Source organism: Ostrea edulis, chromosome 6, assembly GCF_947568905.1.
Source record: "Ostrea edulis chromosome 6, xbOstEdul1.1, whole genome shotgun sequence".
NCBI classification, from domain to species: Eukaryota; Metazoa; Mollusca; class Bivalvia; order Ostreida; family Ostreidae; genus Ostrea; species Ostrea edulis.
Window position 1 is genome coordinate 35424012 of NC_079169.1, and position 19428 is coordinate 35443439.

The 19428-nt window shown below is 34.5% G+C and overlaps 1 protein-coding gene across 1 annotated transcript; it reads right to left on the reverse strand.

The window, feature by feature from the left end:
- Positions 1-967: 967 nt before the first annotated feature.
- Positions 968-19191, reverse strand: LOC130047257 (MAM and LDL-receptor class A domain-containing protein 1-like). Its single transcript, XM_056141882.1, has 4 exons — positions 19133-19191; positions 6538-6721; positions 1491-1637; positions 968-1338 (listed from the first exon to the last, which is right to left on the reverse strand). Exons 2-4 carry the CDS (start codon positions 6707-6709, stop codon positions 968-970), a joined length of 690 nt encoding a protein of 229 aa, XP_055997857.1. The 5' UTR covers positions 6710-6721; positions 19133-19191.
- Between the last annotated feature and the right edge of the window lie 237 nt (positions 19192-19428).

Sequence of the window (19428 nt, forward strand, 5' to 3'; positions counted from 1 at the left end):
TCAACTTCCCATATTTGCGTAGCAATATTCCATGATCAACTGCACATGTTGTGTATATATCTCAGCTGATTTGATACGCAATAGGTTGTTCTGCATATGATAGGTCTTTAAATCGAGGCAGGCTACTGATAAGCAAGTTGATGGTGCAGGGGTGTCAACAGTATCGTTTAAAGTCAGCATTTTGCAAAGTCTATGGTCGTTATAACGTTCTAGTTTGCCAATACAACCTATCATTGGGTCAAATGCTGTCTGACGTGTTAGACCATTCTTCGCACACTGATTTCGACTACGGATACTTCCGTTTTCCTGATCAAGATATGGGACTCACGGCGGGTGTGACCGGTCGACAGGGGTGCTTACCCCCTCCTAGGAACCTGATCCCACCTCCGGTATATCCAGGGGTCCGTGTTTAACCAACTATCTATTTTATATCACTTACAGGAATTATGAGATTGACCACTGTTCGTTATCTTCGCCTTTCATACACACTGTATCTCATTTCATGTTAATTTTGTTCAAATTGATACATTATGAAATAGGTCGGTTTTTTTCTCCAGCTATATAAAGGGATTTTTCATCGTCTTCGAATTTTTCATTGTAAATTATTAACAGAAAAAAAGTTTCAAAATGATTAGTTATGTTTCGGGTCAGTTTCGGCATTCCGGAAACCATTAAGAATCTTAGTCTCTAGTTTTCGCAGACTGAAACTTGACGGAAACGGAAACATATAGAAAACCTCTACGTCAGGTTTCTGCAAAGTTTCTATATTGTTTCAGTTCTTCAGACACTATTATTTTCATTTAGTGCCACACGTGAAGCATACCCTCTGTAGCCTGTTTTACATCTAAATCTAAAGGAACCAATCGTGTTGTCACACCAGGCATGGGGTCTGGTCTGTGACAGTTATAAGTACATAGGAATATATATACTATCGCAAAAGAATTGATTGATTCCAATCAGAGTATTGTTATTTCCTACCTCTGATATTTTGACATGGTCCCATGGACAATCTGATGTCATCAATGGCAATATCTCCGCGGTAACTAGCGCCCCTGACTCCTTCAAAGACAACCTGGTAGGCCCTGGTGGGTTTTATATTGACCGTGGCCTTGATCCATTGGTTTCCTTGTGTGCCTTTCTTTGTCAACACTGGTGTTCCCAATGCGGAAGACCCACTCATGACATAAACGTTCAATGTATTGACATGAGTGCCGTACATGTGATACCAGAAACTCAGACAACGAGTCTGTTTGTCTGAAATTAATGGACTGGTCAGCTGAGCCTTGTCCCCTGGTCTACGCGGATATGAAGTCTCAATATACAGATACCAGCCAGTACCTGTCAGAAAATTACCGAGTACACATGTATATATATTAAAAGTATTCATTTATAAAAATTGTTGAATTTAACATTGCATGTCATTGAATGTATTTTTGCTACTTGGGTGAACAACAAACATTTCTTGTATAGTTTTGTAGAACATGACTTACGATTTCCTGTAGTGTGGTCATTGGTGGGCCCTGTTTTAAAAGATGCAGTGGAACCCTGGGCCCGAATCCAATTAAACTGGTCCCCCTTAACAATCTGAGACCACTTACACAAGCCTTGTTCAAAATTGCAATCATACACAATGGGAGCTAAAACATAGAAATACAAATATTTTCACATTATGCAACTCAGAACTAAAATTAATATATTAGTTGAAATTCAACACATCATTTTTTCGGTTTCTTTTTAGTTAGGTGGGGTGTTTTCATTCTTGATACTTTGATTTTAATTGTCAGTTCTTACCACAGTGATTTGGATTGGCATCAACCATCAGCAAATAGCTGATATGAATTAAATAAGATAGAGTAGACAATAATATTTTACTAAACACTGGAAAACACTAAAATAATCGATTATCCTTTGTTCGTCAAAATAAAAGCATTCAATCGATAGTCCGTAAAGACGATATTGAAAGGTTGGAGTGAAACTTTCAACCAATCAAACTGACTTCGAGAGAGTGTATAAAACGATTGACTAGAATTGAGTTAAATGGACCCTGAAGAAGGTCATAGTAGTTAGATAAGTACAACAAACCCCACTTGATACGGTAACATTGTGTTCAACATCACAATGAACGGGAAAGAGGGTCAATTATTGACGAGAAGAATCAACAAATGGCTCAGTTTAAATCCTTGGCTATATTATGACATTAAGCAAAACATTATGACATGTGATGATTGCATCAAAAGATATAAAATCACATATTTTTATCATTACAAATCAATAAAAATCTAGAGATCATGATTTTTTCAATTTTGGGAAAATACATAAACAATAAAAAGCCAAAATTTTACTTCATTAATACTAATAGCCTAAAACATTTACAGATTAGACCAAATTGGCCTACATTTTTTAGTAACATTTCGCTCCTTTGTCCTGTAAAGTTCCAGTCTAATCTTAACCTCTACTTAACTGGCCTCAAGACCATAAACTGAGAATATTCTGAAGTCTAAATTTCAAATCCAGTTAACGTTTAGAATTATATTTATAAACAAATAAAATTTTTAGTATATGTTTGCATTTGAATTTTTATGATCCTGCAGTTTTTCAAACATCTTTGCTAGATAAATAAGTAATAAAATGTTGACCAGTTCATTCTCAATTTATGGTCTTGGGGCCTGAGTTGCTACGACTGCTGTTGTAATAACTGGTTTTGGAGTGGTTCCAATTTGCCAGCAACTTTGAGACAATGGCAAAAAGAGAATTGGGTGTAAGAGCTACCCCTCCTGCTCATTCTTGCGAATATTCCCATGTTTGGCATTATCACTATCTAGTGATCAGGCTAACGGTTTCAACATCTTTTCACACAGTCTTTCATAATGCATACATGGACATACCATGGCTATTACAAAGATCAAAGGAATGCCACGGTCATTATTCTATGATATACATTCATACGTATTAACTGATTATGAGAAAATTTACACACATATCATCAATTTATACACAATTATACATATTTCATTCGCTTGCACTTGCATGTTCGCTAATGCAATAATGCAACAATAAGTCGATGACTGATAATTCAATTCTATAATCATAAAAATCAATCAATATATGTTGTAAAACAAATTAAAAATTGACTGAAAAACATTTTTCATTCAGCATAAAAAATGGTCTGCATTCCGAGTGTCATACACATGAAAACATGGAGGCGAACAGACAATGTTATTAACTGTTTTTATTTAAAACAATTGATGTTATCCGTTAACACCAAACTAAATACTTGAATTATTTTTTCACAATAGATTTAGAATATTCCTACCAACTCACATTTTTTCACGCACAAAAATGTAGGCCGAATTGGAAACTGTAATGACGTCATAGTGACCTAATGCGTAGCTATATAGGATAATGATCGGCTGCATATTTCTGAGCTGTAGTGTAAAATAGAAATTAAGTTCTTGATTTCGTTGATCAGCTTTTATATTTCAAAACCTTTCTCGGCCTCGGAGGATACTTTGCTACATACAAAAAACAACAAAAAACGCCATCATTATTTCTTAATTATGGTATTGAAAAAAGTTATAGTAACCGGTTTTTTATCAGTGCATTCACTATTCACCACAATAAGATGGTATCAGGGTTATGCATTACTTGATACGTTGCAGACCTTATTTATTGATGAAAAATGATCCGAATATGTTAGACAGACTACTCTCTCAACGTAATTAGATGTAGGCTAGCTTAAATAATGAAACAATTCATCTGATAGCAGGTGAATAATATCATATCAAACATAGCAGTAGAATTTTTATCTTACTTTGATTTCAAGAAGAAATTTCAAAATATTTTTATATCAATGCTTGGTAAGAATGAACTATTTTCCTCGTGTGTCCTTGTTATTGGGTTGACGCAAACAACTAATTCTTTTATGTCAATCCGGTATACATGTGCATCTTGCGCCAACCCAATGTCATACTTTTTGCATGAAATCAAACATTTGTGTTAATTTCAAATACCCGGATTAGCTGACCCCCACTAGGTCTACTGTGTCGAAAATCCGAAATTGCATGGAATATACAAGTTATACACAGATCATTGTAGTTTCCAGACACTTACGATAAACAATATTTTATCCAAAACAAATTGTAAAATAATGAAGGCAGAACTGGATCTAAAACAACGCAATTACGAGAGAGAGAGAGAGAGAGAGAGAGAGAGAGAGAGAGAGAGAGAGAGAGCACATGTAATTATTGAATACCTATCTTTATGTAGTATGTTTTGAATTTACTGCACACTAATTCACATTCAAAACACAAATTAACTGTATTTCTCATTATTTTTATAATAATAATAATTATTATCATTTTACACGACCATTCCTCACATTCAATTAAAGATCAGACTTTTTGACATCATAGACAGTTGCTTTTTCAACAAAAATGGAAAACGGAAATATTCATATCTAGTGACCAGTCATCCATACAATTACTTTCCTAAATACCACTCTCATTCCACGCACTCTGACGTTGAAATGATAAAATATTCTAGAGTTCCTCATTGACAATATCTTCGTGGTCTTTGGTGATCAGGTCTTCCAACAGTCTGTTGGAATTCCCATGGTCACAAATTGTGATCCTTTGTTAGCTAGCTGACCTGTTTTTATATTCATCTCAAGCAGAATTTATTCAAAAACTTCTACGTGAGAAGAAAAAATCTCTTGATGTGGCCTTCAATTCGACATTTAGATATATCGACGACGTTTTATTTATGAACAATAATAACTTTCATTTATTTGCCGATTCGAGATATTTCTATAAGACACCACAGTTTCGTCCACTTTTGCTTCATACTTCGATATTTTATTGAAAGTAGATATTAACGGCAAACTAACGACTCCACTTTATGAAAACTTCCCATATCTATGTAGCAATATTTCATTATCGCCTGCATAGGGTGTTTATATTTCTCAACTGAGTCGATATGCAAGAGCGTGTTCTGCGTATGGTCAGTCTTTAAATCGAGGCAAGCTACTGACAAACAAGTTGATGGTAAAGGAGTTTCAACAATCTCGTTTAAAATCAGAATTTTCCAAATTATATGGTCGTTATAACGATCTAGTTTGCCAATACAACCTGGGTCAAATGCTGTCTGACGTGTTTCATATCGATTGTTAGACCGTTGTTGGCACACTAATTCTGAATACGGATAATACCGTTTACCTGATCAAGATATAGGGCTCACGGCGGGTGTGACCGGTCGACAGGGGTGCTTACCCCCTCCTAGGAACCTGATCCCACCTCTGATGTGTCCAGGGGTCCGTGTTTGCCCAACTATCTATTTTGTATTGCTTATAGGATTTTATGAAATTGATCACTGTTCGTAATCTTCACCTTTCATTGTTAAACAGTGAATTTAAAAAATATTGAAGAAATTAAGGAAGCTAGGGAAGAAAATGAAAATTGAAACCAGGTTTTCTCAAAAACATATATAGTGTTTGGCATCGCTGTAATCGTCTCAATGAGCTGAAAATTAGCAGCAGATTTTGAAGATTAAACTTTTTTTTTTTTAAAACACATGCACCTTTATCATGAAAGGTGAAGATAACGAACAGTGATTTACATTTGATCCGCTTACCTACTATCGCCACACAAGGATCTAATTTTAATTAGATTGGCATGTTGATAACTACTCCAAATGTATTATTGGATGTTTTTCAGTTCGGTATATTTGCATTAACCAAATGTTGCCTCTGATATTTCTTTTGAAATTGGCATTGCTTGCATCTTAGACAATGAAAACATATCTGCTGTAAACTATTTTGATTAAGGTTTGGTACCCGCTGTTCGTGTAACTAGCACCAAGGTCATGGAGTGTATTGGCTGTTCCGTTTGAAGTAACGAGTGAGTCGATGATATGATATTTAGTATATATATATATATATATATATATATATATATATAATATCGTTCTTTGTTGTTTTATCGAGTGATGAAGGTATCAATCATTGCAGAATAAAATGCATGACCCGGTAACGTTTCTTCACAAACCAAACTATTCCAGTTAGGCATTATGGGAAAGCGATTTCTTAAGATCTACAAAACCACGCGGCCGCGCATACTGTGTAACGTCACTGTAGAATGACGAAAAAACATAACGTCAAATGCAAACAGTTCAAAACAAGAACATAAACATCAAATTCAATACTTTACACTATAATTTTAACACATTATCCCTGCTTTTAGTGATCTTTCGATCATTATATGTTTAAAATAAATTTCATACTTTTATATCAATGCTTTTAAAGTCAATATTTTGAAGGTTTTAACTACGAACTTTTTCTTTAGTGCTATTTGCCCGCGTGGTAATCGCGAACCCACACTATACAAATATGTATATTGTACTGTGTCACCTGGGAGAGGTCTATACATAGGTGACGTAATGAGGTCTCGACGGGAAATTTGCCCAATTCCCCTCAAATTTATCTTATTTCACCATTACTTTCCATCTTCGTACTTCTTACACAGACTAACTAGATTTTGTTACCTGTTATTTTCTTCATGAATTCATCTCGTCTCTTCCCGTCCATACCCTCCAGATACTTCAGGAAGTACCGTAAGAATTTGGCACTGTCCGGCGGCAGGTGTCGCTTTGTGAACGACTGAGATTCCATTCCGGAAATCGCAAACACAGACAGACACAGTAATACAGTCCACATCTTTTAAGTCGTCTGTCATCATATCAAGAAGAAAGAATATTTAATATTTCATACAAATATCAAATTCTATCAGAAAAAGTATGAAAAGGTGAAGATAACGAAAGGTGATCAATATCATAAATCCTATAATGAATACCAAAATAAGAGTTTAGCAAACACGAATATACCAGAGGTGGAATCCGTTGCCTAAGAGGAGTAAGGATCCCTTGTCCTATATCTTGACTAGTTAAACGGACTAATGTATCGTCAAAACAGCCTAACAATTGCTATAAAACACGTCAAAAATGATAGGTTGTATTGTATTGTATTGTAAAACGTATACGGTACCAATTTTGATGCACCAAATGCGCATTTCGACAAATAATGTCTCATCAGTGATGCTCAACCAAAATTTTTGAAATCCGAAATAGCAATAAACTTGTAAGAGCTATTTTAGAGAAAAACAGAGTGCCAAAAATGTTTAAACAGTTTTCAAGAGAATTAAATATAAAGAAACTATCTTTAAATGTATTTGATAAGTCTTTTTAAATTACAGAGTATCTCCTTACTAGCATACTTATAGTCCTCTTACTTCAAGTAAAATACAACAATCGCTGTTAAATCAAGAATGACATAATCTAAAACTCGTAAAATGTTATACAAGACTTTTTAAGACCAGTTCTATGCAATGTTCAAAATGATGTGGCCATGATGTATGACGAAAATGATGATACTTTAAGAAAGTATTTATGGTCTGTTGATACATCCTAAAATATCATAACGTTGCGAAGCTTAAGTCTGGTTGCCTTCACAATGGAGGTAATTACATGTAAACAATATGGCGGAAAAACTCATTTTATTATAAAGGCGAAGGTAACGAACAGTGATCAATCTCACAACTCCTCTAAGCAATACAAATGAGAGAGTTGGGCAAACACGGACCGTGGGTATAACAGAGGTGGGATCAGGTGTCTAGGGGGAGTAAGCATCCCCTGTTGACCGATCACACCCGCCGTGAACCCTTTTCTTGATCCGTTGTCAAAATCAGTGTGCCAAGATTCGGTATGAAACAAGGTCAGACAGCATTTGACCCAATGGCAAACTAGATTTCTATTGCATTTGTTAACCAAAACACATCTTAATGATTTTGTGAGTCAGGGGTTACCAAAACAAATCAATGAAACCAGGGGCCAATGCTTCAAAATTATTTTTATATATCTTGAACACAGATGATTTTCCTCATTGATATCCTACACATACCAAGGGCAGATCACATTTAATCTAGGGAGTGAGAGGTTAAATGTAAGTATCGGAATTTTTCAGTAATATCTCTAACATACACCTATTTCATACGAAGATAAAACCACTATGAACATTGAACTATTTCTTGTTGTTTTTTAAATGTGTTATGATGACTTTAAGTATGTCTTTGTTGCATGTATATCTTTAAAGTCGAGGTCACTGTAAACTTTACTCAAGTTGTCTATTTATCTCAATGAATCTCCATATGAGTGAAATATTCTTGAGAGGGACGTTAAACAATATACAATCAATCAATCAATACAATGTACTTAATTAAAAATGCAGGAGATGAAGATGAACGAGAAGAAAATGATACGGATAAGCAAATCACAAAGAAATGAAAAGTACCACATAGAGTAACCCATGTATCCACCTCTTCAGATTTTTTCCTCACTTGAACAACACATTTATTTAAAAAATGTGATTTGAGGGAAGAGAAATTCAGTCTTAAAGACAAATCTATGGTCATGTATGCCTAAAAAATCCAACTTGAAACAAACCGTCTCGGGAAGTCATATACCAAAACAGCTGGAAAGCAGCGAAGTTTGAGTTCCTGCTTTAAAGTGTGGTTGGACATTGAGGCCAAAAAAGCCCATAACACCCTTTACTGATCATTAGAGGACATTTATGCAGGAAAATTTCCTGATATGAAAAACCAGTGAAATGAAAGAAGATCCCTCAAAAGTTGCAGAGGAGATAAAGATATTCAATAAGAAACGGGATGAAAAGATTTTCAAATGAACACTATCTCACAATACCGCAAATTGCGAGCTACTTTTTGAGACTGGTGTAAAAAGACCAAAGATGAACCAATATGACATTATAGCTGCTGTCTGAAAGAAGTTTCCCTTTAAAAGAATGCTTGTGAAGTCACAAATCCTATTAGAAAGCTTGTAAACAAGATAGAAACCAAACCATTGGAACTAGGATAAACATCCTTCTTATATTAAGAGGAGGAACCCTATTGTTTTTCTAGATTAAGGATAAAAGTCATTCTTAACTGCATGAAAAATTCATATTAATACTTCTTATTGTCGAGGGGAGCAACTGTTACAGTTATTTTTTTTCCAAGGTCATGGGGTCAAGGTCAAACGGCATTATCAATTGATCAATAAAATCCTAATAATTTTAAACAATAAGATAGAAACCAAACCACTAGAGCTAGGACAATGAAGCTTTGTATACATACCCATGTTTGGAATGACCGTGCGCCCGTCCGTCTTACGGGTAGCAGAAGTTGTAACATACCAAAGGACTTTATTGAATTTTGCATGATTGGGATCAAAGTTATGAGAACAGATCCTATAGTGACATAATAACTATATAGTTATTACTGTAATTAAAGTACAGTGTAATTCAAAATGTGACAGTTATTTTCTTAAGGCTTACAATTTTACAAGCAGTCAACCCTGCATGTCTAGTAATTTTACGGTGAGTTTCAAACACTGACACATACCCAATCTGCCGAGAGGTGCAAACCTATTGTTTCCAAGGTAAGGTTTCAAATTGATTGAAAAAATCCTTTTAAAATGCTTGTCAAAAGTGTGTTTTTATTGTTTTCAATATGCAATTATGTTTAGGCGGGTATTTAAAGCTAAGAACGAAATATACTGTGTGGCATACATTTTACTATAAGCGTTCTTTTCAGATCATGTTCTAATAATTTCAGGTTTGCATTTTAATATGTTGATGCTAATTGTGGTAAACACATCTCTCAAATTCATTTTGTGTATATTACACTCTTAAGCAAAATTGTCCAATTTCTGATTCATATATATATATATATATCACAATCTTTATGCATGCATTTCTGTTCCTGACAATACTTCTATCATATGTACACTCGCCGTAATAGATTCACTAATCAGCATGCTCCCATCAGATCTATGCATTTTTTTAAAAAGTATTCATGCAAAAACACTGCCATGCGAACCTATCAAGTCAACATTATGGAGGAATGCATAGCGAGTGTCAGAACCTGGATAACTGTGAACAAACTTAAACTAAGTGATGGAAAAACTGAGATAATGGTGGTTGCTAGTGCCCACAACCAGTGCCTTGTGAAGGATATCCGCCTGAAGATTGGTGCGGCAATATTGACACCTAAGTCTACTGTTAAAAACCTCGGTGCTGCCCTGGAAGCTACCTTATACAAGTCAGCTCCGTGGTAAGGAAAATGTACTTCAACATCAGGAGAATATCCAAGGTGAAACACCATCTCACCCAGAAAGCGTTTGCGAAAGTCATCGATGCAACAGTCATATCCCACCTTGACTATCACAATGCTCACAAGAACATGCTACAGACAACATATTTCACCGGTACTTCAACAACTACACTGGCTGCCTGTAAAGCAATGTGTTGTGTTTAAAGTGCTGACAAACATACATAAGTCACTACACTCTCTCTCAGCACCAGCATACACGAGAGAGCTATGTCCTGTTTACCAGCCACCTAGGACCTTGAGATCATCATCCGACCAATGGAAACAGGTAGTGAAAAATCATCAAACAAATACGGTGCAAGAGCCATAAAAACACTAGGTGCACAATTGTGGAATAAACTGCCACTGGAACTTCGAGAGCTTGAAGCACATGCAGCATTCCGCAAGAACCTAAAACACTCTTGTTCAAGTGTGAATATGCCCTGTGAATGTAAAATTCAGTGCAATATCAAGGATTCCATGTGCAAGCTCTTGCAAACTGAATTTTGATCCAGCATACAAATACATGTATGCCAATTATATCTTGTCAAGTCAAACTCAACCAATTTGTCATTTTACTACCATGTTTTATTTAAATTCTTTCTATTGTTTTATCATTTCCTTCATAGCTCTTGCAGGTCTTTTATTAGTATATTATCATTGATTATCAGCACAAACATTGTACAGCGCATAGAAACTATATGTAATTGTGCGCTTTATAAATGAATAAAATAATAATAACAATATCAGAGTTTATTATATAGCTAATAAATAGTCTATTATAAAATCTGCGTAAAATCTAGAGAATTTTAGGGTTCAATATCCTGATGATTTATTGAACGCTAACCTTGCTTTGCGTAAATTGTGTGCTCCCGAAACATTTCGAGTATGAGCGATCAATATTGACCTTACCGTAAGGTAGCAGGGGACAGTTTCGCACTATAGGCCCGGTCAACTTTTTCAAAAAATGGAATTACCCTGTATTTGAAGTGATATTACATGTGTAAAAATGTATACAATAATTTTAGGATGCATGTCAAATGTAGCTGAGTGCTTAGTAAAAATGTTGATATACAACATGTAGGTGTCACCATGATTCCTAGCATATAGATGGGTGCAAATACGAAACTAAGACACGTGGTCAGTTGCTGAAGAAATTCCGGTGAAAACATGCAGGGTCTAGCAAAAGGTCTGTAGCTGTGAGGGAAGGTGGATGGCCCCATATGAGAGGTAGATTTTTGAGAAGGGCAGATAGGGTTCTTGATTGTGCACAGTGTCTAACTCCCCATGTTTGGTACTGTGATGGTGTGGGGGTGGTGCGGATTAGCCCAAATGAGGGAAAATCAAAGCAAAAAAGGGGAACCTGCTCAGAGCATGTTTTGTGCACCAGCACCAGTATTTATAGATTACATGTAATTTAGGGTCATAATTTATTAACTACACTAATATGAAATACAAGTACTGACATAAAAGGGAAATATGATTTTTCATTAGTCTGTCATAATCTGACTTTGGTGTATACCCCCTATCCACATGTTTCAAAACCAAAGAAACTGTCCCCTGCCACCTAACGACGTAAACAAGCCATAATGACGGGTTTAATATTGAACAGTTAAGAAATGCATGCTAATACAAACTCCGTACAGCGTCAAATCCTCCGGGACTACTTTCCCCTACGAATAATGACACTGCCACAGGCTTTCCAAACTTCTGCAGAAAAACGCAAGTTACTATACGCGTGTGATTCGGTTTTCTAAATTACCAGATAGGGTGGTCACGTAGGGTTTATTTATTCCAGAATTAGTAGAAATAAATGCTTTTAAAATTTGTGTAACGTTTAGACTGATTAAAAATTGAAACTATTAGCCTTGACATTGGACTATAATTTTGAGCGGAGCGTGATCTTTTAAAATTTGTGTAACGTTTATACTGAGTGATGATGATGCCGAGGCGTCTGTGGAAACAGGAGGAAGATTTTATCGTATCAGGGCCACACCTTTGCGTATTGCTGTCATATTTCAGAAGGAATCCAGCCAAGAAAGACGGATACACCAGGGACTTCTTTACAGATGGATAAGTTGTCCAGATAAAGCGAGAACATTCAAACAACCAGGTTAGTGACTCGAATTTTCTCAGAGATCTCGTATCTTTTGAAAAGTCCCTCAGCTGTCCGTAGTGCCATAGAGAATGATACATGTTGATAAAGTTTAAGTGTATTTACATCGTCAGTGAAATACTACACGCACAGATTAAAGATTGACTATCGAATATAGTTTTAAAAGCCTAATTTCGTTTTTAAAACAATCTTGAAATTGTTTCTAAAATCAAAGTGCTTGAGGAATCGCTAATATCAATCACTAGATCTATATCGCATTACTTTGGTTATAGGTAATTGAAATTTATATCAATAAATCTGTTGATCTATGCAAACAATTTTTTTTATGAGAAGTGCCTCCTCTCCCACCCCCTCCCCCAAATTAACATTGTGGAGATGCACTTTCAAAAATTATTTTTCAAATAAATATTAATTGTGGTATGCTTGTTCCCAGTGTCATGCTGTTGAACATGGTGAACATATAGATCTGGTACAGGATTTTAAAAAGTCATGAGTGTATCAATGACCATGATATGGTCTAGATTAAATCACACACACACACACACACACACACACACACACACACACACACACACACACACACACACACACATATATATATATATATATATATATATATATATAAACTTTGTACACCTTACTAGATTCACACCTAGTGTTTATACACCAATACAGATAATTAGTGACTCAAGAAAGAAAATCCAAAGAAAACAAATTCATATGCAGTGTAACTGAATTAAAACACCTGTCTGATATAGATATCAGTTCAATACCTGACATTTTTTTAATGAAATTAACAATCCAGTATTAACTAAGATAAATTGTAAATGAGATATAAGGTCTATAACTAATGTAGTAATGAAATAATTTCAATGATAAATAAATGTGGGAATTTATATTATGACAGAACCCAAAGTTAACATACAGAGAAATTGATAAATATACTCTCACCACAGAAATTTCATCACTAAACATGTGAAATTTCCATGATGAGACAGTTGGACAGGATGTACATATATATGTACAAAGTATTCACTAAGTGTTCATACATTATGCTAAATGTTTGTCACTGAAAATCCATGATGTAATAAATATGAATCATTACATATTTAGGCAGTTAAAGTCAACCAATGGAACTTCAGCTAAAACCAATGTAAGAAATGTTTCCTGTTTCAGATGTAAACATCATATTGTATACATCATCATTAAATGTAATGTGTTGCAGATTGTTTTCAGATTAAATTTGTATTAATGCAGTTTTGCAACATTGAACCACACAGTTTTATTTAAATTCGATCAGAAATGTTTAAACTATGAGCATATAAGACATTTTTTATATTTTTTTTTAGGAATTGCATCATTGCAATCGCAAACCATGATTTTTGAGTCCACACCAGCTTTCGCAATCTGACAAAGGAGAGAATTTATGGAAAGCATCCATGGGTAACCGACGATGGGGAATTACAAGATGTGAAGGATTTCCACCAGTTTGAATTAAACGAATTGGAATGAGGTACTAGTACTTGTCTTTAATACATAGAAATGTTTAATTTAAAATGAGAACAGTAAAAAATCATGATTGTTGATTTTTGAAGGTAAATCTTTAATTCTGAGGAATGTCTATGCATGCCAACATATGCAACATTAGTAGCGAGAGTAGCAATATATACTTAAGCTTTGGAATTTATTATTGCAACAAGGTAACTTAAAATTTGTTTATCACAGGTCATCGCTTTGCACTGTGATACATTATTGATATATACATGTTTATTGAATATTGAGTTGTCTGAATTTCTGAAACAACATTTGAATATAACAAATAATTTTCTTCATTTCAGTTCCTGACATATGAAAAAATTGCCATTTTTGCCTGTTTCTAAATATGTGCAAGAAGTATACAGGGATTGAAAGCTGAGAAAGAGACAAAAATTCCTTTCCAATGTTACATATTATATGACAGTGAGGCTATCAATAGTGTAATAATGATAAACATATGAAGTGTTTGCTAATAAAACATGATAAATTTTCTGAAAGTGTCAATTAGATGTGTTTGATAGATACCTGTAGTTCTCATAAAGTACAGTCATATTGAAAAAAGCCTCATGGGAGGCAAATTTAATGAAGAGGATATGCAAGGATACAGTGTATATATGACATACCATACATATAGAATATTTATTGACTTTCTTGGTGTACCTGTAGTAGGGGCAAATGGTCAAAGTAAGCTTTTCACATAAATTTTTATTTATAAAGGGGGATCTCGGATCCTTCCAAGGAGAAATAAATGCAAAATAGAATGGGTCATTCTGAATTTCAAATCTGATGTAGATCAACAGGAACAGAAATGACAAAACTGTGAATATTGTTGTATAGGGTTTTAAAACATGGTTCTTGAGGACATGATGGGGCCATATAAGGGCTCATTTTATTAAATTTTATGAATTGTACTGAGGGACACAAAATACCTATGTAATATACACAAACACATATGTAATATACACTGTATATTCATTAAAAAAATTCTAAGGCAAGTGTTTATCTATAAAAGAGTTTGATTCAGGATTATTTAAGAAATAAGGTATCATTTAAAAATATTTATCGGGATATAAATACGGGTTGGTCACGTGATCAAATTCCATAAAGCCCGAAGGGCTTTATGGAAAATTTGATCATGTACCAACCCGTATTTATATCCCGATAAATATTTTTAAATGATACCTTATTACTTATATTTACATTTTTGGTTGGTAACATTGCTGAATTGTGTTAACAACACGTTTCCATACATTTCAAATTGTTGACGTCCACAACGAAGCGTCATAGATGTTCAAAATGACGACAACACAAAACAAAGTTCTATAAAATGAAGAACTGTTTTAATTATTAAGACGCTAGAAAGGAAGTATATCAACATATACTTATACATTAACTCGGGAGTATATAATGGAAAACTCTTCCATATGTCTAATTTTAGGGGGTGGGGGAATTATGATTTAAACGGGGATGCGCAGTGTTACACTTAGAGTTGTGATGCGCTTTGACTTTTGAAAAGTGAAGACGTTGAAGACCGACTTTGAAAGATATTCTGTGGATATTGCGGAATTAATAGAAGACTGAGATGGAGGAACATGAAGAACAGGGCGGCAGTCGTCAGGTGTAGGCAAATCTTTTATAGACAGGACAGAGGACGCAGCTCAGATGAATCTCCGGAAAGAACTGAACATCGCAGAGAATGTGGAACTGCACGAAGGTAAGGGACGGTTTGGATTTGGATATGTAATTGTTGATCAACATGAGCTCACTGAACGCTTCTTTTGACTCGATAATTTTTTGTAATAGGTTTTTAACGACGCCTCGCTTCGATGTCCCGACATAAACTTGGAAACCGACATCAAGCACTATGGCTGCTGTGGCACGGAAGCAGTGTGGTGTGTAGGTCTTAATGCACTTTGACGACTTATCGGCCATACATCCTGTGAATGACCTTTTTGCTAAAGCCTAATGTCATCGTCTAGCAGTAAGTACAATTCCGCATCACCGAGGACCAGGGTGAAGTTGTAGCAGACGAAATTTTAGACATACATTAGGCCTAGTAGGCTAGTAACTAAAGACATTGTTTACAGAAATGTTTTTATCAATTATTGATGAAAGTTCATTGCTTGGAATACAAATAAAACCGTAAATACATATTGTGATGTTGATTTCATCTATTGAAAGATATATGTAGTAAGTGAGAGCGATTGCTAGATGTGTATTGCCTTAGTAAAAGTAGTACCTGTTACCTACTTTTAACAGATGTTCATACGCACAGCCGTGACCTCTGTTGACCCCGTAGTAGATTTATCCAGAAATAAATACGTATTGCTCGTAATAGTGTTATGTAGGAGAAAACAGTTGCAAATGTAAATATTTCCTGTTGAATCTTTGAAAATACCAAGAACAAATTGATTACAATATAACAAATTATGCATGCACTGTAAGGGTGTAAATTTTGATTTGTTCAGACAGTGGGTATTTTGGTGTTGGATGACAGTTTACAGGGGACTTAAAAATAATTCCATATCAAATTCATATAATTCATGATACTTTTTTTTCCCTTATATAAACATTGAAGTGAAATTGTCACATATACAAAAGTAATGAAGTCAATTAAGTACAAGTAGACTGAAAAAGTGTGGTGCTGAAAGATTCAATGTATTTCTGCAAGAATTTTACCGTCTAATTAGAAACGGTCTTTATAAAATAAGAAATGAATTGTTACTTGAAGTTAACTTGCTTTCCTAACTGGTCTTAATTTCAGAAAGATTTTATATGTTAAAAAAGATGTTTTCTGGAAATCTATAAATCATTAAATTTGTTCAATTCTGTAAGAAAATAAATAATTATATGGGGACCAGAGTCATATAATTACAAACATCATCACAGCATGGCGTATACTACAAAGAATTATACTTCCGGCAAATATAACTTGGGAGGGGGGGGGGGGTACCCATCTTTTCCACTTTTTATGACAAATATGCCTTCCATGTAAAATAATACAATGGACAATATAATTTTAAAATATCATGAAATCAATAAACTAAGTTGCTTCATGCCAACAAGAGTAACAGGGGGGGGGGGGTGTTTCTCTCTCTTCTTCATTTTTTGCTTGTCGACCCCCCCCCCCCCTCCTTTTTTTTTTGGTTAAAGCAAAGCTACATGTATGAACTGTACTTATATTATATGTTTCAAATGGAACCTGCGAACAAACGCTGATGTGTCTTTGAATATAGATAATGGTGACTGCAATTTTTGTTCGTTTAATTTGGGTGCATGGTGGGTTGTAATACACCTCAAGTTCATATGTTAGTTTGTTTCGATCTGGGATGTTGAGTAAATTTTTACCCCCCCCCCCCTCCTCCTATATGCCCATCTTCATAAATGTGCACCAGATATATACATAAATTTCTTTATATTGTTGTGCACAAATTTCTAAATGTGAGTTAATAATCAACGTCGCCCCACATATGGATCGCGAGAGACATCAAAAGATGAAAACGTAAACTATGATTTTAAAAATCCACATCGTGTACACAGCGACAAGGAATATGCCTGCATCAAATTCTTTTCTAATGAATACGAATGGACGCTTTCTTATCTGATTCTAGTGAAAACGCATTTATCTGAATCAAATAATTTGACTCTACAATTCTACTTACTTTACTTACCTTCTCTTTCATTGATTTATATAGTACGTTATTAATAACGGTCTATGAATATTTATTTGAAGAATTGAAAGAAAATGATAATCTAAGACTTGATAATCTATTAGATACAAGGGAAACGATATCGACATTAAGGAACCACAACGTGCACAATGAAATTGAATGATCGCGAATGTCATACATTTTTTTCTAAACATCAGCTTTGTAATTTACCGCGCTTTTGCAACTGTGACGTCATGCCGTCAACACGGTTCATATCAAACTCCCCGTCGAGGCCTCATTACGTCACCTACGAATGGTTTGTGAGCAAACGAACTCTGGTGGAAGTTTGGGTTCATATCTGAAAGCCTGTGGCAGCGATGATATTGGAGTTGTAGCGGAACGGAATATACTGAGCTGACCGGAGCTTGATGCTAATATTGCACACTTTCATCTTAGATGCTAATATTGATGAATTCTCGTCTATTTTGGAGTATTTTGAGTGAAAAGGGATATAATTTTACTACTAACTATATAATAAAAGTGTTATTGAACTTATAATATTGGCACTCGTTGGCTGTCAAAATGCACGGGCTTGCGAGTTCAATAACCCGAGAGCATTCTAATTTTTTCTATTACTATAATACAACATTTCAATCTCAGTGTGAAAAGATGATAAATTTGAGTATCAAAAGTGCCATTTCAACCACTTTTTCAGACTTTTGGTACAGTGTCAAATTACCTAAAGTTTTGATCAATGATATACTGATTCAACATTATCTTCTTATAAAATGATCTTATGTTGATAGGAAGATATAATTTGTATTTATTACATTTGATGACATCTTGCTATTCCACAGCGCAAAAATATGACTGAGAACAATTTTAAAAGTGCATAAATTGGAATTCTGATCTTTATTATGAACGATAGATTAGTGAAAAATAAAGGGCATGGTTTCCTTGGCAACCATTCACTTCCTGAAACTGAGCTTGTTGTAAAAAGGAAGTTGTTGGGTAATGACTACAGACAACAATTGCCATTGAATATGATGAGACATCATGGCCAGGTGATATATGTACTGTTTGATGATTATAGAGAGCTGATATTCAATTGTCATGTTCTCAATGAAATCACAAAACAAAGATACTGACTAATTGAATACTAAATTTTAACATATTAAAACGACAATGATTACTGATGCATATCTAAAACAGGAATCTATCTGATGACAATTTCTACACTTTCAACCAATCACTCAGAATACATTTACATGTATCTGTCGCACGAGTTACACAATTCTTAAATTTTCAAATTAAATATTTATTAAGATTAATTAAAATTAAGAGTGTTCCTTGAATTTCATTGTTTTCTCAACCTAAAATACAGATTCAGAACTGATACAATTTATAGGAAATGATATCATATTGCATTGATAGATTGAAAACATTTTGTACATAAATATGCATCAAAATTTATTTCTCCATTCATATTGAGTTTTGTTAAAAAAATTAATTTTCTCTGACTTAATGAAAAATTTGTAGTGAAGCCATTTTCGCGATAGGATATATTATGAATAAATTCAGATAATGATACATTGTGTTGATGATAAGGAAATAGATCAAAACATATCGATTCTTACCCCTTTTAGATACACCACTAAGTGAAACTACGCCGATCTGAAGGTAATGTCGCGTGACTGATACCCCTCAGCCGCTACCACCCCCAGTCTGTGTGCTCACACGCAATATCGTCATTACTATTTCACAAAAAACTGAGCAGCAAAATGTTCATATCGATATTTTGCTTGTCCTGTAAATTTATATTTATTCATCTATTGATTCACATCTTGTTACATAAAATTTCATTTTTCATAAATATTGAAAGTTATAAAATCATATATTACCAATTTCTTCATACGTAGCTAATTTAAAATTT

Coding starts and splice junctions, on each gene's coding strand:
- LOC130047257 (XM_056141882.1), bottom strand. CDS start 6,709: ATGTGGACTGTATTACTGTGTCTGTCTGTGTTTGCGATTTCCGGAATG. Junction 1,638..6,537: donor ATTCATGAAGAAAATAACAG/GTAACAAAATCT, acceptor TCTATGTTTTAG/CTCCCATTGTGTATGATTGC. Junction 1,339..1,490: donor TGACCACACTACAGGAAATC/GTAAGTCATGTT, acceptor ATTTTCTGACAG/GTACTGGCTGGTATCTGTAT.